This window comes from Rissa tridactyla, chromosome 3, assembly GCF_028500815.1.
Source record: "Rissa tridactyla isolate bRisTri1 chromosome 3, bRisTri1.patW.cur.20221130, whole genome shotgun sequence".
Taxonomy (NCBI): Eukaryota; Metazoa; Chordata; class Aves; order Charadriiformes; family Laridae; genus Rissa; species Rissa tridactyla.
The window spans coordinates 15,601,518-15,625,694 of NC_071468.1; the positions used below are offsets into that span (position 1 = coordinate 15,601,518).

Consider the following 24,177-nt stretch of genomic DNA (forward strand, 5'->3'; position numbering starts at 1 on the left):
GGGCAGCTGTGACCAGGCTCTGGGCACACATCAGGTCAACTCAATAGCACGTTAAGAATTTTAACTAAATCCCCACCTATGGTAGGCAAGTTTACTTCAAAGCTGATTTCCAGACACAGCTCACTCACCCCGCATACCAGATGCACTGGCCACAGAAAGCCAGGAGCAGAAGAGCTCCTCCTGGATCTGCACTGTGAACCACCAGTCACTGGCACCTGGCAGTTTCTAGAGGGTGAGAAAACAGCATATGGGTGGTAGCCTTTGAAAAGCAGGTGCTGCCTCCCACCTAGCTTTGTTAATGTTGCCATCAGCCTGGCACGCACCTAAAACAAATGATTAGCAAATGAAGAATGATGAAATGCCACAATCAGGACTCTCTGGAACAGGGAGCTGGTCTTGCTTTATTGGCTAGCCCGAGCTATTTAATACAATACTAGATCCAACCTCATCAGTCAACACCTACGAAAATTCAGGTAGAAGCCCAAGCCAAGCAAGCCAAGTACTTCAAACATTCAGACACTGACTCAGTTTCAGTGACATCTTGAAAGCTATTTCCAGACAAGTGTAAAAGCTATTTTTGGCTGGTTCTCTCCTTCCCTATCAAGTTGGGCAGGAAGGTGAAGTGGATAGATCCAGATAAGGTTTGAATTCGGCACACCTGCTGTCTTCCAGGAGTAAGCTAACAGTGGAGTGCAGACCCTGATACCACTCATGCCTTCACCTGTGATCACTGAATTCAGAGACCAATGGAGTAAGCGCCAGTTTGAAGTCTCCTCAAGATGGAAACAAGTTTGATAAAATTTATCAGCTGTACCGGCCTTTATGGCAAAGCTTCAGTGCCAACAAAGCATGTAAACCATAAACATGTTGTAATGGGAGAGGGCTGTGGATATAACCTTGACCACTTTTGGTGAACAAAGAACAGGATCACGTTCTTATCATCATCCTCCTTTCTAGCTGGATACCTGTGTACAGAATGTGATACAGCTCTGCTTCTCAGCAATTGCTTTTAATACAGGCATTAAAATTCACAGAGAGCATCACCTTCTTTTCAACCAGTTTCACTTGACTGCCTGACACAACAGGGGCATTGGGAAAGTGGTGGTATATAGTGCACACATATAGTTATTTTACACTTACCCTGAATGCTTAACATCTGTCCCAGCTTCAGTGCTGCTCCCCTGACCTTGCACAAGGTTCTCACGATTCTTTCTGCATTGGCTTCTGACAGGAACGGGCTGGAATCCATCACCGCTTTCTTTCCTGAGGAGAGAAAGTATATGGATGAAGAGCACCCTTACCTCAGTGAGCTCAATCCATTGTGTTAGTCCACATTCAACAGATTTGCGCTTCCTCAGAGAAATCAAACTAGGACTACACTCAGTGCCTTCAACCAGGGGCACAGACCACACTTGGACACGCGTGTCTTGCACTGACTTTGACATTGCTGGCTTGAGGGCCAACAGCAGCAAGTCCCAGCAGTGCGGACATCCACAGAGGTTATAGAAACTGTCCAGGATCCTGAGCAGATGTTGGTGCTTGAACTCGCTGTGCCAGCTAGCTCAGCCTAAAACACTACATAAAGGTCTCCCAAGTCTCCCACCACAGGCTGCAGCATAGCCATAACCACAGAAGAGCAGTAGGGGTGAGCCACAGCTAAGAAAGAATCGTCAAAAACTTTGACAGCACACTGGGATAGACGGAGAACGCACCGGTACTTCTTAGGGTGGGAGAAGGGACTCACACCAGCACCAAACCTCCTTTCTAATAGCAAATAGTTCTTGCACAGAACAGATTCATACATAAACATACATTGCTGTGCAATTGCACATCCGGAGTGGGCATTAGGCATCTGTAAAGACCAGATGCAATCTTCACATCTCCAAGCCCACAATAACATTCTTTTCTAATCAAACTGAAATTTACCGTCTGCCAATGCACAGGCAAAACAAACTCCACCAACACCATAACCCCAAAACACCACAGCTGCATATAGCATTTTGAAAAAGCAGCAGATTATGAATGTGTGATGAGGTTAATCAAGCTAGTCAAATCCAGGGAGGCTGGAGGTAGTCCTCACAGGAGAAGCCCAGCAGGACCTCTCATCTGTAATACTATGTTGTTCTTGAACAATTATGCTGGAAAGGAAATTAAGTCTTGTTGTCAAGATTGCCAACCTTTTTCCCTTTTATATGCTTACCACATTCTTACGGGCAGCTTGCTAGTGAGAAAGATGCTGCCTTTCGACAGAAGAACATCTCAATGTAGCTAGTCACTTGTTCTGACTGCGCATAGAGGCCGTGCAGGGAGGAGGCCAAACCCTTCTGCCTTCACCCCCATCAGCAGTCATCAGCTTGCACAGAAAAAAGCCCAAAATATACAAACCCACACATTCCTGTCCCCAAGAACAGGTAAAGCCTGATGTCTGACAGGCTCACTAGGTGGTCATTGCAACCATCTACACACCAGCCCCAAGCATGCAACAAGTTTTTTAGGTGGCATAAGAAGCACTTCCCCTGCAGTTTGTTTTGTGTTTTTTTTTCTTTAAAAGGGAGAGGGAAGGAGACCCTGATTCCACTTTGTGGTCCCTTTGGGAGAAGCAACCCAAAACTCCTTCTCCAGGGCAATGCCCAGTAGGGCAGGGACAGAGGGGGCAGGCAGGCACCCGCCAACCACTTCTCTTGGGGCTGCAGATCAGTTCCTCCTGATAGAGAGCCAAGCAGGAGGAAGGTCAGGTCTTACAGCCAGGCTGCAGGGCCCACAGTTGGTACGCTGAACTTGGAGCTACATTTTTTTTTTTTTTCCCCCAACACTTCAGAGCAAAGGGTACTAAGGATGGAACAGCTGAAGCCCCCATACAGAACAAGCAAAGCCTAAAAGGCACAGCAGCTGCAACAGGCCTGAAGATCTCAGGCAGATGGAAATTACTGGTGTGTCATATAGGGACTACGGCAGCAAGAGATCCTCTCCATCTCCAGCTGCCTCTCAGGAAGGCATACAGACGGGGCTCAGACTGGCCAGGGGACAGGAAGAAGAACTGAGTCAGACTGAAGTGGCTGCTGTCTAAATTCTAGTGGCCACACAACTTGGTAGCCACACAACTTGGTAGCACTTTCTTGAGGTGTTAAACATGTTACTGATCTGACACCCTTCTGCCCCTGCAAGCAGCTGGCTTGATACAGAGCTTTCCCTAGATAACCAATACCACTGGCCATGCACAGAGGTGCCAAGCACTGCCCTCCCCTGTCCTTCAGCCCCCCTCCCTTCCCTTTACCTATTTTGTGGGAAAGCAGCAAGATGGCACCGCATGTGGGACATCTATCTGTACTAATCCCTCTCCTAAGTAAAGAACATACGTGGAAAGGAGAGAGGAATAAAAGCACCAGGAGGGAGTACACAGGACAACTATCCTGCTCTTGAGAGCAAGATGCAGAGAAGCAGGAGGGACACAGAAGTCACCATTTGCATCACACAGAGCAATCCTCACAGCACATTTTGCTCTGGATCCTGGATGTAAGGAGTCCGAGAGACTGAATAGATAAAGCTGCCCAGGGCAGAAGAATCTGGCTTTGCCCACTTGAAGAGCTGACTTTGGAGAGTAGGGTGCTTGGAGCCGCTTGGCAGAGCTCTGGCTCTCAACAATCCCATCAGGAAAACTCTGTATCCTTAGCAATGATAAGGATACACTTGTATGAGCTCCATCAGACACACAGGAGCTAGGGAAAGTATCGAGTCAAAGCCCTACCTTCCTGCACACCACCCGCACACAAAAACACCCTCCTTTGAGTCTGCAGCAGGATAAAGGAGTTAGTTAATGATTAAAGTCACCTCCAGAAGCCAGTGAACCCTGACAATTTTAGACGAGTCTTATCAGAGAAAGAGCCAAACACAGGCACTCCCCATCCTCTCCTCCTGGTGTGTTTCTCATTGAAGCCAAGGCCACAAGGGCACTACCTGATCACCAGGCAGCCCAAGAGCACATAAAGAGCTGTTGCTTGTTTATGTACTTTGCTAAAAGTGGGCATGAACAAGAAAGTGACCTGAAAACAGGAGTCAAAAGCATGATTATGTAAGTGGCAAGTGAAGAGGAAAAAAACCAGAGAAAACAGACATAGGCTTCCAAGGCTACGGGCAAAGGACGTGGGGATAAAACCCAGCACAAGTTTGTGAAAAAACACGCCAGTTTTCAGTAAGTTAATGTTTTTCCCAAAGGCCGCAGGTACCTTTTGATGCTACAAACAGTTTCCTCCCCATCTTAAGATCACAAAGTTGGGGTTTTTTTTTTTTTAAACCTACTTCATCAAGGAAACAAAAAAAGGCAAACAGAAGTCACATCTAAACAAGCCGTGGCAACAAGGAGACTTCAGACATGAGCAGTCCTGCAGCCACAGAACCTGGAGACTGTCAGCTCTTCCCCAGCAGTGGTAGCAGGCAGATGCCCTCAGGAGTGCTCAACCCATGTCTTCCTTTCTAAATACAGAATCGGCATAAACCTTTCCAAATCTGTGTGCATCTCACAGCTGTAGCACTGCTTTTCCACCTCCTTTGCTACCGTCAAATTGAAAACTAGCCGCTGGAACCTTGCATGTATTTGTTTTTAGGACCATCCATCACACAAACTTTGGGGCAAGGGAAGAGTCAAGAATATAGCCTAAGCATTTGGGACTGAAAACTCGAGGAGACTGCATTACTCCTTTTCATAAGGAAACAACTTTACATTCAAACCTAGGCCAGCTGCCAGCCCTCCGGGGCTCTGCCCAGCCTGGCATTTGCAGAGTGCCTAGTAGAACAGCCCAGTACAGGTCATTAATAAGTTACAAAGTTGACCTTGAACCCAGAATCTCTTTACTAGTAATGGCAGCTATTTATCTGGGCACTCTTTCATTTTTATTCCAGGAAATTTATTCTACCCTCCTATTCTCACCCCATGTCAGCCTTCCACTTTAGATACACCCTCCAAATACTGAGACTGCCATCAAGGTCACCAGTGACCAAGGAGGTTATTTTTAATTGGCTACATCAGCCAAGAAAATTCCCACTGGAAATAAAGTACAGCCATCCTCCTTTTAAAAAATAAGATGAACCAAACCACTTAAAGAACTTCAAGAGGGCAGCATTAGGCCCTCAAGCCCTTAAAAAAAACAAAACCACAAAGACACACAAACAACAACACACCAAAAAAATCCCCCCCAACAACCCTGCACCTACTCACAGGAATTTGGCAGCAGAATTTATGTCCAGGAAATTAGGCATGGATGTAGAAGGGAAAAATTCATGAACTCTTGCATAAGCCTTTTTTGTAATAAATACTTTAAGTAGTTAATTGTTTATGGAAACAGACAATCCAAGGCAGAGAGAGAAGGGCCCTGTGGCTACTAATCAAGGATGGGGAAATCGAGCGGGAAAAGACAGATCAGCACTAGAGCAGTTGCTAGAGAATGTGCAGGGGAGTAGACATTTGTGGTCCCTCCATTTAATAACAGCGATGGAAAGAAGTACAAGCCCTGCTACTAGGATCACTTGTAGCTCCGGAGTTTCTGGCTTGTGGTTTTGCGACTAAAGGACCATCGTTTCAAGCTCCATTTTAAAGGTGTGAAGACACTTTCTGGGCTGGACAAGAGGACGGTAGGCAAGAGAGGGCTCTTCCCTGTCTCTCCTGGATGCCAGTGAGAGCACGAAGTTCTTAGGCATGCCTTTGGGCATATACACATCCCACTTGTTTAAGTCTGAAGTGCCAAGAAGTTACTATTAATATTGCAGCAGTGGGGAGAGAAAAGACATCTTGTACCAGCTTCCAGAGAACAGGACAATATGTCATTCTCAGAGACAGGTCTTAGCCCAACCTTATAGTGCTGGCAGCCAGAAAACTTGTACACAAATGCCTCAAGCTGAAATCATGAAAGGGGTACAGAGGTATTTTTAAAGAAATATAGAAGTACCTATGTCAAGAGATTTCCCCTAAGAACAGCTAAGGCTGGTACTGCCAGAACAGCAGTAAGAAAACGGGATCTTGGACTCAAAACTGTGTCCTCTGACATGCATTTCTCTAGGAGCAGAGCCCATGGAAGGGAGTTCTCATCCACATAGCCTTACCCACCACCGTCAAATCCTGTGGGAAACACATCCGAGGACACTAGCTAGAGGCTGTAGCCGAGTCACCTGGAGACTTGCTTGTGTCCTTGGCCTGAGAAGCTCCAAGTGACTATGAGGGCTGAAATAGTCTTTTACTTCTGCCTCACCTCAATACTTGCTGATCTTGGCTCATTCTCAGTCCCAATATCCGTCTCCTTTACAGTGTAACCACTGCTCCAAGCTCTTATCTAAGCAGACATGACAGCAAGAGGGGAAATGCAAGAATAAAAGCAAGCCAGCTAAAAATAAAAGCCAGGTCATTTTCTAACTCCCTTGCCTAGCATTGAAGTCAGGAGTTCTCATTGCCTTATTCTTTAATTAATATTTGTTCAAGAAAATTACTCTTTCCAAAACATGACTCAAACCGTAGAGTAGGCTTCTGGCATCAAGTTATATTACAGGAGAAAATAATAGTTTTCCTAGCAAGAAGAAAAAAAGCCTAAAGGTGCAATTACTTTATTACAAGGAAAAAGTGTTTGTTGACCTCTAAAGAAAAAAAACAACCAACCAACCACAAAACCAAAAACCCCACACCTAATCCTTTCTCACACTGTAAGGAAGAGAAACAAAGCTCATGCTATTCCCTCAAATTCCATAGCTCTACAAACTCATGTTTTCACTTAGGGGTGTGCCCAATTAGAAAAACAATCTGGCAAGCAGAGAAAGTTGTGCAATTCCTCCATTTAAAGCAAAGCAAATAATCAGCTTCCAACAGGTATGAACAACCTGTCAAATATCACAAGGGCTGAACGCAAAAGCCTTCAAGGATTATCTGCAGGATGGGCCACGTTTGCCTGAATGCATGCTTTTAAATCAAAGCAAGGAAACCCTCCCAGCCTCAAACACCTCAGGTCGTAGAAAGAAACGACAACTCTTTGCCAAGGATCCTTTTTCTCTGCTGAGCTGCTCTGCATTGCCTAGTTGTACAGGAAATACAAAGGTCCAAGTATTAAAAAGTAGCGTCCTGGGTGGCACACAACCCCTGGCCCCCCACCACAGGGAATGTGTTTCATCTAATGGGGTGTTCGTTTTTTTGGTTGGTTGTTTTCTTTAGGGTTCTCCTCCCTCCAAATTTCTTCAGCCACTCCAGTACCTCCTGGAATAGAGATTCCCACTATCTCAGCCTCCATCCTTCCTCCACCCCAAAAGAAGACCAGGGAGAAGACAAACTGGCCTTGTAGCAGAATACTAATGGCCGCAGAGTAAAATGACAAGGACACAGCAGTTATCATTATCTCAAAGCAATGCTTCTGAACCAGGAACAATTTGACTTGATTTTTACTTCTAGCTGCAAGTCCTTACGCCTTTCATCAGTGCCCTCCAGTCACTGGAAATAAACATAGTAACCACACAAAGATACTGTCCAAACCAGAGAGACCAGCTGAAGACGGAACAGCCTGCAATAACTGTAACAAAGAACTTTACATTTTGCAGTATCCCACCAAAGCTTTCCCTGGATAAGAAATAGGTGAATGGAGTCCTAAGCTTTAGAGTTATCTCATGTTTTCTAGAAAAGAACACCATGTAATTTTTCTGTGCCCTAAACCATTCACCCACACATAACCATTCAGTATCACTGTATTTTACCAACACATAAGCTTAGAAGAAAGCCACCATGACATGGTCAGGTACAACTTAGGAACATTTTACCTCCAACTTCAAACAAGCTGTGAAGAAAACAGGATCGGGTTGATTTGCACGTCACAGCTTTTGACCTATGATGAGAATACTTTAGAAGAAGGCAAAATATAGATGCTGGAAGTAGATAATTGCCATTTAATGGGTACATAAAGTGTTTTGTCTCTCAAGAGAGCAGCCATCTTCCAAGTTCCTCCTAGGCAGAACATCCTTAAATTTCAAACAGACTGCAAACCACTAACAAAGTTTTCAGACATTCGGGTTCATCTACGGTTTCTGTACTGGTAGAACTACATGGTTTCACTGAACAGTTTAATAAAATTTTTAGGCTAAGACAATCCACGAGTGGGCACAGGGACAGTATTCAAACCTATGGGTGGCTGTGGAAAAGCTGTACAAATTGTGCTGGCATAAACTCATTCTCTTGCATAGAATCTGAACTCTGTCCATGTAGTGAGACTGTGGTGTACTTTGACAGAAGACTCTGGAGGGAGAGAAGGATTATGTTAAAAATAGAAGAACTACTCATATACCCCCTGTTACTCTGACTGCCTCACCGTCTCAGCTTTCAAAAGACTAAAATCTTGCAAATGCAGGTAAACTGTGTCTGGGGGAAAAGAGAAAAAAAAAAAAAGAGGGAAAAGAAAGAAAGAGGATGTAGAAAGGGCTTACCATTGCGTTCCTCAGGTCTAAGGCTCTTCTTTGCAACTTCTGCCAATGCCCCAATGCCAAGACCAACAGCTAGTCCTTTAAAATAAGGAGAAAAAGACCTGGTCAGAATGAAAAAACCTTCTGAGCCACAGAAGCTTTTTTTTGTAATTAACTTTAAGCCACACAGTCAAACACACAGCAGCAAAACAGCTTGGTTAGAACATCCTTGCTTTTGCAATGGAGTCATCTTCAAGTTTGACACGGAACAGTTTTCTCCTGTACTTCTTCAGCCCAGCATGCCAGCCAGATCTCATAGGCTAGGCCAGCCTGGGATGGCTGGCTTTTATAAAGCATGTCAAAAACTGCTACTCAGAGCTCTGTGCTCTGGCTGAGGTCCTGCCGTAGACTCAAATTGTGGAGTTTAGAAGGGAAGGAAAAAAAAAAATAATCTCACAAACTTGGTTCTCAAAGTATAGTTCTCAGGAAAGAAGAGAATCCTCCTCGCTCCCCACCATGCCACCACAGTGAGGTGAAGCAAAACTGTATTTAGATGAAGCCACTGCCAGTAGAGTTCAAGGCTCTGTGACCCCACTGTCTAAGCATTCAGGTTTATTTGTGCTTATTAGCTGTCTGACTTCCACGTACTCCTTTACTATGATGAACTGAAACACGTTTTTTCTGAGGCCCACCTTATGCAAGCAGTGTTGTAACCTGCAAGTCCAAGGAGCTGTGCTGGGGAGTAAGCCCACACAGCAACAGTAAGACCATGAGACCAAACACTAGCACTCCGCATGCACTATCCCCCTTCCAAGCAGGGAATTCTAGGGCATTGTCTCACGGCCACAGATTAAGCTACAACTACAAAAGAAGTGTTATCTGCCTCCACTAACCTGACTAAAGCCACTGAAGATTAAATAAGACATAGATCTAATCATGCAGTAATCTGTACTACTAAAGGTCTCGCTGCCTTCCCAGTTTCAAAGTATTTATTTTTCTGGATAATAAGTGACATGGGCAACCAGAACAGCTGGTGCTCCTTCACATCTGCTCAGCAATGGTGCATCCTGCCATGCCGTACTCCTACACTGCTAGCAGTACTGGGTGGGCATGTTTTCCAAGCAAAAAATGAACATCTATCACTAAGAAACAAGTAACAATTCAAAGCTGTATTTCTTATCAAAGCAATGCCAAAACTTGGGTGTTTTCCCTGCATATCCAGGGATTAGAAAAAGCTACCACTCCCCCTAAGTCTCAGTCGCTCACTTTACTCTTTTGTTCTTACTAAGCTATTATCAGAAGAACTATGAAATTAGGGAATTAAAAAATGGCCTAAAATCCTCATGGCTACAACTCCACCTACTAACAGCAGTACTAAGGATCATTTTGACCCTGAACATCAGGAACATATTACGTTCTCCTTTATTAACCTGAATTTCATTCACTATGGCATTTGGAGCATGCACAGCTCACACAACAAAAACCAGTGTGGAAAACTTCATCCTTCCTTATCTTACAGACCAGACTAACACTCTAGGGTTCAGAAAGCAAGTACTAGGAGGGTTCAGAGCCACAACACTTATTTCCTGAAATGCCACCAGATTTGTATTCCAGGCCTCTTTTACACAGCCACCCATCTGAAAGGCTGCGGTCTAGGCAAGTATTTGAACACAAATAACACTGTGTACTGGGTCTAGCGGAGATAGGAGTTAGTTTTCTTCATAGCAGCCTGTATCATGCTGTGTGTTGCATTTGTGACTAAAAGTCTTGATAACAAACCAATGTTTTAGCTGTTACTGGACGGTGTTTGCATAGCATCAAGGCTTTTTTCTTTTTCCCCACTCTGCCCCTGTAGCAAGTAGGCTGGTGGTGGGCAAGAGGCTGGGAGAGGACACAGCCAGGACAGGTGACCCAAATGGATCAAAGGGATATCCATACCATATAACGTCAGGCTCAGCAGTAAAAGCTTGAGGAAAGGAGGATGAAGAGGGGAAAGGTTTGGGGTTTTGGCATTTGCCTTCCCAAGTAACTGCAAGAGTTACTGAGGCCCTGCTTCCCAGGGAGCAGCTGGACATCTGCCTGCCCACGGGGAGTAGTGAATGAATTCTTCTTGCTGCTTTGCTTGCACGTGGAGCTTTGCTTCACCTATTAAACTGCCTTTATCTCAGCTCCCGAGTTTTCTCGCTTTTGCTCTTCCTATTCCATACTGCTGTGGGCGGAAACAAGTGAGCAGCTGCATGGGGCTTAGCAGTCAGCCCTTCACCTGCTACCAGGAACAAGTCACCCCTCCAAAGAACCTGCACAGCTGTAGAGAAGTACTCTCCTCCTCCGGGCCACTAGTCTACTGACCTTGCACAAGTCACTCCTGACATCCTTCATTTTTCTTGACTGCAAGATGAGTATTTCCGCCAAGATTAATCATTTTGGGACAATTTTCAGCATCACTGAACAGCCACGGTTCAGCACCTTGGAAAATAACATCCCTGAGCACCTCTAGAAAGTCACACTCCTGCATTTTACACATTATGCAGACAGATTATTTCGGGTCTGGAAAATACCACTTGGTTTTATACCAGCAGAGTGCCTCTTCAGACATTTTCCAGACACCTCCAGCACCCATTACGCTTCAAACCAAGCTCATCAAGAGATGATCTGGCATCAGTTTTCTTCAGGAAGAATCCTCTTGCTCAGCAACTGACACAACAAAACAAACAGGATACTGAATGGGCCGTTACCACTCTGCTCAGCCTGCCAAGCACAAGGGTGGGCGAGACTCTCTCCTGGAGCAGCCTGGGCCCTGGTTTCGGTCATGTCAAACACCACACAGAACACGTTGCAAGCTGCAGATTGTTGTGCATCGATAGATTTCCACTAGCTTTCTGAGCATTAAACGCTCACCAGAAGAAAGCCACGCTCATTTGTTACTCACATGACAATCTGAATCCTGTAGTTGTCAGTCCTGTATATGGTTTAATAGAATACCTCAAGAGGTTAGCTTTATTTTCTTTGCAAAATTGCTACAATCACATTAGATCTAGACTTCACTACAAGCTTCCTGAACCTTATTGCAAAATGATCTTATTATATCATTAAAATAATAAACTTACAAACCAGGAATATGATTAAGGGAGACAGAAACATGAAATGATGCAAGGAAGAGAGAATGGAAATAAAGAAAAGATCAAGAAACCATGTGGGTGGAACTGATGACCCATCAGGCTACAAAACAAGCATGGAACAAAAAACTGCAGAAAAATCTGTTTTACCAATCCAACCTTGGGAAGAAAAAATAAAATAAAAAAACAAGGATGATATTTAGTACTATAAATACAGCTACAAGCAGTCATTCCAGCTGCTGCAAGAAGCAAACAAAAATACATATGAAGGATAAAAAAGTTCAGTAGAAGATCTTGTGCTGATTACAGAGAAACGTTAACTCAGTATTACATGCAAGCATTGGAGAAAATTATCTTGAATCTTTCCAGCAAGATGTTCTTTGCTCCCAGAAAAGGTGAGAAGCCAGGCAAACTCTGCAGTCCAAGTATTTCTGCCTCCTGTTACTAATTTGTCCATCACCCACCAGAGTGTCCTGACACCACAGCTGAGAGATCAACATTCCCTATAACACTGGGGGGGACAACAAAAAACACACGAAGACAGGAGGAGGAATGATTCAAGTATGAATGGGCTCACGCCAATAGCATGGGAATTCAGCTATCTGAACTCCAGGAATAGCTACATGAACTCTGTTTTTGACTGCCTCAACGTCTTTCCATCTTCTCCAAGTCTAAAACAATGTTGTTCTAATATGGAAATAAAGAAAAAAAGTGAGTTTTATCCCACCAAGAAAAGTCAGAGTCAAATGCTAGTTTGACTGGTGTGGAGGTGGTAGGGGAAGAATCCGCCTCAACCATTATATTCCTCACAATGGCTTCCTGGGGTCTTCCAACGAAGATGGCACCCCAAAGCACACAAGAAACAAGTCTTGCACAAAATTTTACCTTACACTCCCTTGTGGATATGGAGCAGCCTCCTGCTCTTAATTATTTTCGACACAATGCCAAGAGGCAACCAGTACAGCAGGAAATAATCACACCCCTGCCCCACTATCCCTTATTCAATTCTGGTCATTTGAATGTCCTAGGAAGCAAGGACAGAGCTGGGTCACTACTATTCCACAGGTTAACAGTGACATCACCTGCAAAAGGGGGGGATGTCATCCATCCAGCTGTTAACTATCATCCCTCAGCAGCAGTAGGTGCTCCCAAAAAACAATAATGTAATTGGAGATTCTCATTAAATCATCCCACATCTTGTTTCTGATTTCTGTTGAAAAGGCAAGAGAAGAGGAAACGCGTGAGAGAGAACACACCATGCAGGCACAGGGAACTTCCAACTGACCTACTACTGAGCTTTGAAACACTTAAGTTTACTTCAAGCTTATCTTGCCTTCTCAAAAAAAAAAAAAAAAAGAGTTGGATTGGATCTTAGGAAGGCAAAAAATCAATTCTCATCTCAGTTGGAAAATGCCTCCTATGCCCTTATGTGACTCCCTCAAATCAGCCTTGCTCCTCAGCTTGCAGGTATTTTTAAAAATTGTACACATTACCTCTTGCATCACTCCTGTGAGCAACGCCCAGAAAGGATGCACAGCGAGGACAGTAAGTAGCTAAGAGAAGCACACACGTACTACCATTCCCTGGCTCACAATCTAAGAGGAAAACAGTCAACCATAAGCCAAAGCTTACCAACTTCAGAGCAATCAAAAACGGGTAAAAGTCAATGGCGAACCACAACATTTGAAATCAGCTAATGTTTCCTGGTTTAAGCATTTAAAATGCTTCATAAAGACACAATTTGGAAAGAACATTTCTCATCAGATAAGAGCCAGTCAGGAAAAGCCATACTAGAATTAGCTGACAGGGTTTTACGATTGCTCTGGCTCTCTCAGGGCCATGTGCAGACTGGAAAAAGGACTCTAAACTTGGAGCAAATAGCAAGCAGGAGCTGCTCTGCACTATAAATGGGGGCCCTTTCCACGCGGTTCTGGAGGATGTTTAAAAGCTCGTGTCAGTCTGGATCAAGATCCGACCATGAAGAAGTACCCATTACAGATAGTCCTTCCCATGTGGGGCTGCCCACACTACTTTAGACTCGCCACACTCCCAGAAACCTTCTTCAAGCATTACCCAGCCTACCCAAATATCACCAAGGGATTTCTTAAATTGGAAAAACCCTACCTATAGGCCACAGCTGCTGTTTGTTAGCCAACAGAGTGACAGTGGTATTTCTCTTTGCTGTTGCAGGGAAAAATTCAGAGGGAAAGATAAGTGATGAATGCTAGCAAGAAACTGGAGAATCTGAACACCATTTTTGCAACACAGTGTTCCCCTAAAAGCCGTCTTGAAAGCAAGAGCTCTGTCTTGCCAGCGATTTCAATCATATAAAACAGGAAACTGGAGGAGAAGGAAGACCAAAAAATAGATGACACACACAGATATGACATGGGATACTGCTTATAAACAAGCATTTCTTTCTTACTCTCCCTTTGTGGTTTTGGTTTGGTGGGGTTTGTTTTGTTTTTTTAACTTGCAGTTAGGCAGGTAGTTATATTCCCCCTTGAAGCATGAGTCAGCCTTTCCTCATGCAACAGCCTTGGGTGCCAAGAGCTAGAGCATACAGCAACAACACTGGAACTCAAAGTTCACAGAAAATTTGGTCATCTGCCACTTCACGTCCACCAGCTGTCAGCAAGCAGCCACAGATAAATTCGGAAGATGACAGCTAGAAGTGCTGTGACACTTTCCATAAAAAAAAAAAAAAATCAAGGCTAGATTACAACAGAGACCTTTATGCTACTAGAGCTTAAAAATAAAGAAGGCAAGTTAGTTTTAAAGTGATGCCTTATTACTCCAAAAAGCAGATCATGAATGTTGCTTCCATTTCAGGAATACTAAGCATGCTGAGAAGCCAGAGCACCTGCAATGAACTACAGGGTTAAAGAGAATTGACCAGCATTAAAACCTTATGATATCACAAAACTCCCTTGCTGCTTATTCCTGCACTGCATAGAATCGGTGCCCTGCCCTCAACTCCTCCTAGTGTGCATATTACTCTGACAAAGATACACACAGACAACGAATAATTGGTTTTTTATATAGTAGTTGATACAAATGACATTTGACAGGCTATTTTTCTTTCTTCTGGGATCTGTAACACAAGGATGTCTACTTTGCAGATGTGCTTCTCTATCAAATTTTCTGGAAGAGAATCACAAGAGCCACAAGGGCCTAACATGCTACTTGGGAGAGACTGTTCACAACCTAGATAGGCTACTAGCATCTCAAAACACTAGTCACCAAAAAAACCCAACAGACTACTCATCTAATGATTAGCTATGTAAGACTAGCTGTGATCATCTTTTCCACCTGTAATACTGTGATAGTTCCCTTTTTCTCAGGAACATTTAAAAGTCTTTTGATGGTTTTGGATGTAAGACATTAGATAAACACCAGCTGTTAATACTACTGAAGATATTTAGCTGCTTTTTAACATAGTAAGTTCCATTGTGCAAATAAAATTCACATAGGTGTCAGCTTGTTTGATCTTAGAAGCTCAGGCTTTACATCCTTCCTGGGAGAAAGTGGTTTATAAGCAATGGCCAAGTAAATCAAACCTTGACTATTATCATCTCCCAACCCTTAAAACTCAATATCAGAAGGATATGTTTTATATTTAACCACTGTTGAGAGAAGTAGCAAGGATAAGTCTGGGAAAAAATTATTTAATATAACAGCTGCTTCAGCTGTCTATGCTTGACAGTAACAGCAGACTGTAAGGAGAGTTTCCTCAATAAAGTGAAATCACATATGCAGGACTGGGGCATTTGTACAGACTGGAGAACAACCTGCACCTCGCTCTCTCCCTCATAAAAACAGCCAGCCCAGTATGTGTTACCATGAAGATACACAGTTCTGCTATGCACTCCCAAATCATCTGCCCTACACTCTTCAGAGTGACTTTCCCCCCCAACCCCCTATTTCAGAACAGGTATACAAAAAAAAACCTAAGCTGCAGGAATATATCAGCCTGCCGCCTTAAGACAAAAGAAAACCCATGCCAACACTGTAGTTTTTCTTTACAGGTCATTTGGTGAATGGATCTGAAAGGTCCGTTTAGGTGGGGAGCTTTTTTCTTTGCCATACCATCACAGTAGCAGTTAGATATGATAAAAGAGTGACAGAACTGGATTCAAAGCATAACTTAATTCTGACTAAAGATCAAGATCCCTAATTGCAATGAAAAAGCCCAAATCAAGCTCTGAGCTAAGAAGCTGTTTGTGGAAAAGCACTTTCCTATTAGCAAGCTCAACCAGAAGATAGAACCAACTAATGCTTCAGCAGGAGCACTGTCATAAACAGCCATTAATCAGTATGTGCAAGCGTAGTGACTTCACGAATGTGGGTGTGCAAACTGACCTCCAAAGTTGGCGAGCCGTCCGATCCTTGTGACAGGAACTTTCCTCTCCCGGGCCCGCTCACTGAGCTGCAGCAGAAAGAGGGGGAAAGGAAAACAAAACAAAAAGAAATCCACAAATGAACTGGGCATATGGTCAGATACCTGCGAATTCAGAGTGCAACTCTGAAAGCACTTCAACTCTGTGCTACAGAAAGCTTTTCTTGAATACCGAGTCTTGTATACATTGAGATTTTCAAGTGAACACACTACAGAACAGACACACTGTGAACTGAAACATACACTAAGCAGAGGAGTGGAGGAGAAGGTGTGAACGATAGAAAAGCTGACAACTGTGTTTAGAAACCCCATTTTTACTTTCATCTCAGCAGCCCTTATATTTTCAACTTGGAGAAGCAGCACACTGCCAACCCAAACTCCCTTCCACGCATGGAATTAAAACTCATGGAAGGTTATCAGGTTCACAGTACTGTAGATAATTCCCACGTGTGCAACAGCTGGAGAAGCAAAGCATACAGTTACATCAATGCAATATGCCAGTGAGTGAACCCTCAGTAGCATCTGATACTGGGATTGGGGAAGGAGGCAGAAGGTCAGAGCAGAAGGCAAGTATCTCCACTATGAATATTGCTGTGGGCTTTCTGCGTTGCCTCACACAAGGGCATGAAGCCCTAAAGCAACAATTATGAGCTATGCTACTCTCCAATCTACTAATGCCCAGGGCAACGTTCCCTCCACTTCTAGGACTGCAATACACAGTACAGGAAGCCACGGCCTTCACTGAGAGAAGCTTAGGTCCAATTCATTCTTCACAGCCGTAGCAACACAACTAGCTAAAGGGGACAGCGCCCTTAAGGAGAAGATAGACTCTTTAGGTCAGTGTTCAAACCTTTGTATCCCTACAGCTGCCCCCACCTACTCAACATTTTACCCCCAAAACTGGCGTGAAATACAGACCCTTCATTACTGTAATGTGCATCATAAATACATTGAATCCTCATAGTCCAGTGAATGAAAGGAGAACTCTTGTTAATAGAAAGCTGAAGTCTAACCCTATGTATGCTTTTTAAACGTTCTCTCATATCAGAATATCTGATACAGAGGGGGTGGGTGTGAAAGGAGAGCCTGAAAAGCTATTGACAGAAACATCACAGAGATCAGAGTTAGGGAGCACAGACACTTCCCTCTTTTGCCTCCACAAAAGGGAACAGCAGAAGAGGAAGAAATGAGAAACACTGGAGAAGGTGAGTAAGGACAATCCAGTATAGAAACCATAGCACGAAGAATCCCCTATTAAAAAAAACAACAACAACATACCATCTGCTTGTAGGGTTTCTGCTCTGAACCTGTTTTAGCCTGTCTGGCTTTATCAATATCTTCCGCTGTTAATCCACTAACAGAGGAATGGTCTTGGTGAAAAGCCCTATTTTGTCCAAAAGCAGCAGCAAAAGGATTTCCAGGGTCCCTAAAGCCTCCAAATAACCTTGCATCCATTTTGGGAGGGAAAGGCTTCTGACCCATGCCGGAATCTCCAGTCTCACCAACACCTCTAAAAGGTCCATTCGTAGTGTAAGAGGAAGCAGGGCCTTCACCGCTGTGTTCGTGAGGCTTGCCAGGGGCAGTGGAGAAGTCCATTGCAGCATCTGATTGTTCTCGGGCTGAGAAGTCATAGTCTTTCCCAAAATCCTCACTGAGATCAGTTAAGTTCTCCTGCTGTTTGCCTAGTTCCTGCAAGCAATAATAGAAATACTTTAAGGAAAGAACTTTAAACCTGCTCCCTTACCCACCCCTGGTCCCCAGAGATGGACATGTAGCTAGGCTGTCCTGTCTCCACAATAAGTAATTTGTGGAGACTCTGGCACTGCAGACATTCACAGTAAGAGACAGGAAAAAAGAAGAAACACTGAGGACACCTGGGATGAAATCACTGGCAGTCTTTCAACCCCACTGATGGGACAAATTAATTAACAGCTTCTCAAATACCTGTAACTGGGGAGGCCTTGTTCTCCATATACTGCCAGGAAGCAACACTAATTATGGAGTTCACTAGAAGCAATCCACTGCTCAAAATAACAGGTGGTGGGAGCTACAATATCACCAAAGATATACTCAGGAGGGACAACAAAAAGCTAAATCTCATAATATTCATAATATTCAGTTCTTACCCCTACCCTGCTCCCTCCTCCCATGCTGTCCCTAAGGAAGCAATGTCAGCACTTTCAAGCCCAAAGCTACCCGAAGCAATACCAGATACCTATGGCAAGGTTTGCTGTCATCCCAAAGTAATTAAATCTTGTGTTTGAAGTAAGGATAGCAGTGTCAGACACAGCAACACTCAAGGCAAGACTTTTCTGTTCTGTCCAGACCTGTAAGAGTCGCCCCACTAAGTCCAGATATTTCCCACCACTTTTCAATGTGGGGGGGAGAGCAGAGCATTATCTACTATTTACTTGCTACTTGACATATCTCCTATTTACTTGCTACTCGACATATTGCAGTTACCTATCTCAGCAGCAGCAATACCATGGAAGAACTAATGACTATTACAGCCAGTCAACAGGATTTTGAATCCTGCTGCGGTCAGGCAAGCGGGCAGCATATTTTAGGCTCTTTCCTAAACACTAATTACATTTCCCCTCCTTACAGGAAAAAAAACAGAACATGGTCTTTCCTGTTATTCAGCAGGTCTCATGCTATTCTGATCCTCAACATTGGGGCAGGGGGGAAAGGGGGGAATCTGTTTACAGATGGGGACTGTGGCCACAATACTGACTGATGATTTCAAGCAAGAAGGCATCTCTACTTCCACACTTAAGTTTTAAAAGGCATGTCAGTCAGCCAAAACCCTGCCACACGTCAAGAGAAGTGGAATATAGTCACTTAACATAAAAGCTTTCCTCTGTTCTAAACAGAAAAGTGTCATAGCTTCAGACAGATTTCTTACTGCTTTGGCAGCAGCTTCCTATGCAACTCATTTAGAACGCAGGGCAAGTGTTCTGCAGGTGTGTTTGTGGGGCCTCCCTGGGCACAGAAGCATGCACAGAAACAGGAGAACATCACATCTCTCTCTTTCCTTGGATGCAAAGGCAAGACAAAGCACTATCTCTGTAAACAAACACACTTAGGGTGTTCCTATGGCAAGCTTACAGAGAACCAAGGAAACACGGGCCCAGATTCTAGGACTGAAGCTATAGGAGACTGCTGTGATAGTCTAAACTTGTTGCATAAAAAAAAAAAAAGAGGTCAAAACCTCGCTCATTAGTTTCTGCTTCAAAATCATGATCCAAGCTATGCTGTCTTTCTGAAGGATCATAAAGAATGGTTGGTTTTGATTAAGAACAGTTATTTTCCTCAGACAAGCCCCATGTTTTCAAGAGAGGGCAACACTGCAAATGTGAAGCTCTTATAAATCCATCCCCATGCCTGGTAACAGAAGCTGCTGCTTTAAAACAAAACAGAAAAAACCCAAAAACAACAACAACAAAAAAAAAGAGATAGATGCTGGCTTTTCTTATGTTCTTCATTTGAAAATCAGTTCTGAAAATTCAGTCTGGGCTGTAAGTGGTGAACATGCAAACACTTGACCCTGAGCCATCCTGAAAAATATCTCATGCACCAAATCTGTAAAGAAAGGAAGAAGCACTGAGCTAAATCCAATTCACTCTAGAAGAGTTCATTCACTTAGGCAAAGGAGAGGTAATCAATGACTGAAGTTTGAAGGAGACTTTAAATAACAAAGCTGATGGCCAGTCTTAGCAAGAGCTTAATCTTTGACAATATAAGGCAAGCAAAGCGCGCTTCATCTTCAGCATGTCTTAAACACTCAGTAATGGAAACTGCAGCACTCCGCAGTAACATTCCCCTCTGCCCTTTCCTGTCCTAGCACCTACTGCACACCACAGAAATCCTGGAGAAATCCCAGAGTGTTGCAACATCTATATTACCAACCCAGCACTTCAGAGCTGGGTTCTAGTTCATGATGCAAGTTCCTAGCCACTGTCTAAACAAAACCAAAAAGTAGCTGGAGGAAAAGCAAAACATCAGACCAGACTGTGCACAAAGAGCTTTGCTTACCTGCATTTTCCCCAAGGCAGAACTGAACTGTTCTTCAGCAGTGGCTTGGAGAGTCCTCGCAATGGTAACTGCATCGCCCCCAAGGAGCACCTGCCGAAGCTGCCCTGCTTGGGTTTCTAGGACTGCTTTACTCAGCTTTGTCAAGCCCCTCATGACCATGATGGCATCACCCGCCATGACTGATCTCTTCCCGTGCTGAAAGGTGGAAGAGAAAAAAGAAGAAAAGAAAAAAAAAGCAAAAAGGTCAAGGAACAAGTTTGCAACCACTTTCAAGCCACCTAAGAGGCAGTGGCTATTCCAGACAATCCCTTTCCATTTTGGCAACCAGCCACCATGGGAAATGGTTTGCAGCTCAGATAGCACACAGGCCAGCGTGAATGACAGCTAGTTAGCTGACCTTACCAGGCAAAGCGAGAACTCTCCTTATGACTGTTCATGCGTTAGGATAAAGTTACAGGACTCCACACAATATTCAAGTTACCATTGACCAGGGGACGCAGAGATAGGTAAATGTCAGTAACACTGCAAAGATGGTCTTGATTCCTTCCAAATGTTTAAAAAGGATTAAAAGCATTACTATTTGACCTTTAATTATTAACAAGTCCTGGAACATATTCTCAGTACCTGATAGCATGGATGAAGTGCACTGACAACTGTCACATCCCATTCCTGCCCAGGAACTATGACTGCTCATGCTACATAGCCAAAGTTCTTCATTTCCACACCAACAAGGAACCGTTGTCTGTCCTCCAGCGGTAGTCTGCTCAGCTCTTAACTTCCAACTCACTGCTACTCTTAATTGGAAACTTAAGTACACTCAGAACAGCTACATACTACAGCATTTGCAGAGTACTGCACTACAGTTTTAAATTTTTGACTCAATCCCCCTTCCTGTTCAAGGGGCATTCCATGTCAGATTCCTGACAGTTTGTGCAATTTCAGTGTCTTCAAACACAAACTTGGCACTGCAGGATGCAAGACAAGAGCGTGTCTGAGAAGAACGAGTTCCACTGACTCCTTTGTCTCAACCTAGAACCAAGCTCAGGCTCAGGACACCGGCTCTCCTACAGCACTGTGGTTCACATAAAAGAAAAATCAGGAGTGGCTGGGATGCCAAAACCATTTTGCAGGGGAGACTTTCACCTGCTTATTTCACATATGTCCCACATCTTTAAAGCACAGTCAGGCTCACAGTTCCAGGGCTGGTTCAGTTGCACATCCTCCCACCTTTACTGACATAGAAGGCAGAGGCATGCATTTGGCACAAGATGCTGCCTAAGGTTCAGCCTTAGCCACAGAACATTCTCTGTGATAATCTGGAGGAAAGAAAAAAATTCTGGCTGCAGCAGGTACCAAGCACAACTAAGGACACATATTTAAGTTATTTCCTTGGTAGGTACGCAGGCACCAATTCATTTTTAGAAGATAACCTGTGAACACCCACACATGCACAACTGTAAACATTAATAGACTGAAGGTGTACAAGTGATCCTGAGCCAACAGTACACACAGCATTCCGCCCTGATACAGACAACAGGCAACTGGATCCAGTTACCTTCCCAAGAAACACAAAGCCTGTCTCACAAACACGCCTGCGCTATCAGTCACGTAGGAGCAGTATGGACTGCTATAGCTAAATTTCTGGATAGGTACACAATTTACGGCAGTCACACAGGAGACACACAGATTACTCCAGCTGAATTTCCAAAACACATTATTATGCAAATGCAGGGTAAACCCCAGTTACTGGAGTATTTGTTCATCGACTGTTAATCGGTGATCAAAATCAGGAACAACCACTGTAGCCAGGAAGTGAGGATTATACCTTACATGCTTTAAGTGCGGTTGTTAGAGGACAGTCAAGTGTTTGCAACGAATTTCGGCTTAATTGGTTAGCTGTAAAAATAAAAATCAAGCCTACCGAGGCCATTATTCTGTGGTTATCTTTGCAAGACCTATCCATGTGGTTCAGACCTGTAAGAAGTGTTACTTCTGAATCTCTCCAGAGTTTAACAACTAGGGTTGGTTTTAACATTGTATAATGCACTGTTACACTTGAAAGCTGTCTGTCAGGTAAGGAAGTGTACTCTGTCAACAGGAGGTGGTTTTCCCACCCACACACACACACATCTTCACACTGGAAATTTCCACATGGATCTCACTCAAAGTATTTGCAGGCTGTCCCTGCAATTCGGAGCTGGGCAAAGAGACCAACCAACAACACAGTAGTGTCCTAGCTGAAATAAGACCATTCAGAGGTTGTCACTACTAAGAAATAATTGATTTTTTTTTTTTTACTCTCAGGTATTAGAAGCATGGGAAAGCTTGAATGAGTAAAGTTCATTCCCTCTCAAGAAGAGCAACAAAAGGTAATGCAATATAGATCCATGTACACTCAGACAACACACACAAAACCATCCACTTTTAACATGCATTCTTTCTAACCAACAATGCTAAAACCATATTCTCCTTTCACCCAAACACAGCTGAAGGATTTATCTTGAAGTGACAGTTATTATAAGCTAAATGCGCCTTTAAAAAAAAAAAGTTAAATCTTCCAACAAAATTTCAGGGAAGCTAATGCAACCACAAATGGAAAACATACATTGCACAATGCACGCTCAACATCCCATTGCTAAATATATCAGCAAGCAAAGAGGACCAATTGCCCTTTACAGGTTTGGCTATAAAAGACACCACTGGGCGCGTTGCTACTGATATCCTTCTGACTTCCGTGCTGTCACCCCCACTTTCCTCTGCACATCAGTTATAACCACTTAGGTACCGTGCAAGCGCTTTGTTAGCTCAGAAGCATCAGCAACATGCTCCTACGCAGTGCTGCCAAAGGACAGGCTGTTGTAATGGGCCATTTATCCCCGCACCTTGCTGGAATACAGGCCTACAGGCAACTGACTTGCTATTTTCAATGATCTTTCATATTTTCTGCAGATAGCTCACAGACCCAAATGGAAACCACAGTACAAGCACAAAGGCAAAGGCATGGCTCAGTAAGGACTTCAGAACTCAAACCCAGTGAGAGTCACCGACAAGTAAAGCCTGAGAAGAAGGAATGTATCTTCAGAAGTGTGACCATACTCCTGCTTTTTTAGACAGAATTTTATCTGTAAGCCATCTCCTTCCAGTTCCTCATCTTTTGTACACCAACTCCTCGCCTTTAAAAAGCGCAGCCAGGAAAAAGCAGAGGAAACAAAAATAGCTATACTGCAATGGGAATAGGCATCAGGAGCAAGAAAACATTCAGGTAAATTCTGTACCCATCATCAAGCAATACGAAGGTGGAAGGTAATAAGTGCAATGAGAACTGAACTGATACTGGAGGCATCTTCCTCAAGTAGAAAAAATCCCAGGTTATCTAGTTTTAGAGACCCTACATTTAGCAGGACACATTGGTTTATTACCCTGGGGAGGACACAGAAAGCAGGAACTAACGAGATTATCACAACCAGAAGGGGAAAGCATGAAAGAAAACACATGCTAGGTAATCAAGAAGGGAAAAGATTACACACAAAAAATAACTAAGAATTAGTAGAACTACATTTTTCTCCATAGAAAAAGCAATAAGCACAAGCAAGGACAAGAGATGTGAAAACTGAAAGACAGAGGAAGCATGCACTTCCAAGGAGAAGATGAGTACATGTCCCCAGCAATACACTCACGTTAATACCCAGTGCAGACAGAGGCAAGGTGGTTCCCCCCCGGCCTTACAGCAAGTTCTTTTCATACCACTACTAAATCAATAAAAAAACATCATAAGCACACTCTATCAACAACAGATTTAAGGAGTGGTTTCAAACAGAATGTACAAAGTCTATATCACATTTCACTTGTCTCCTGAGGGCTCGTTATCTAGTGCTAGCAAAGTAGGGCACTTCCTACACAGACTATGGACAAGTCAGTTGTGAAGAAGGTTGACAAGTGTCAATCACAAGCTATTTTCCAAGAAATAGGCAGGGTCACAGTTTTTGCTTAGTAAACTTGCCACAGTTGAATGGATCTCTAGAAAGCACCCACACCTTTTAGCATGAGGAGGCTAGAGCCAATTCATCCTCAGACACCAGACAAGGTCCACACGGCAGGTGGAGAGGCTGATATAGGTTAGATGCCACGCCAGTAGGCAAACCATCTTCTGACATTGCACCAGATTTGGAACACTATTGTAATGACAAAACTAAATCAATGCCTGGGATG

At 43.7% G+C, this 24,177-nt stretch overlaps 1 protein-coding gene across 4 annotated transcripts in view; it reads right to left on the bottom strand.

The window, feature by feature from the left end:
- COQ8A (coenzyme Q8A) overlaps positions 1-24,177 on the bottom strand; it is a 55,997-nt gene that overhangs the window by 13,405 nt on the left and 18,415 nt on the right. For all 4 annotated transcript variants that reach the window (XM_054194353.1, XM_054194354.1, XM_054194356.1 and 1 more), the window contains exons 2-6: positions 19,969-20,163; positions 17,212-17,622; positions 15,897-15,963; positions 8,443-8,517; positions 1,141-1,263 (exon numbers count right to left, since the gene is read on the bottom strand). In XM_054194353.1, the coding sequence (XP_054050328.1) occupies positions 1,141-1,263; positions 8,443-8,517; positions 15,897-15,963; positions 17,212-17,622; positions 19,969-20,163 (871 nt within the window). The remainder of the gene's footprint in view (positions 1-1,140; positions 1,264-8,442; positions 8,518-15,896; positions 15,964-17,211; positions 17,623-19,968; positions 20,164-24,177) is intronic.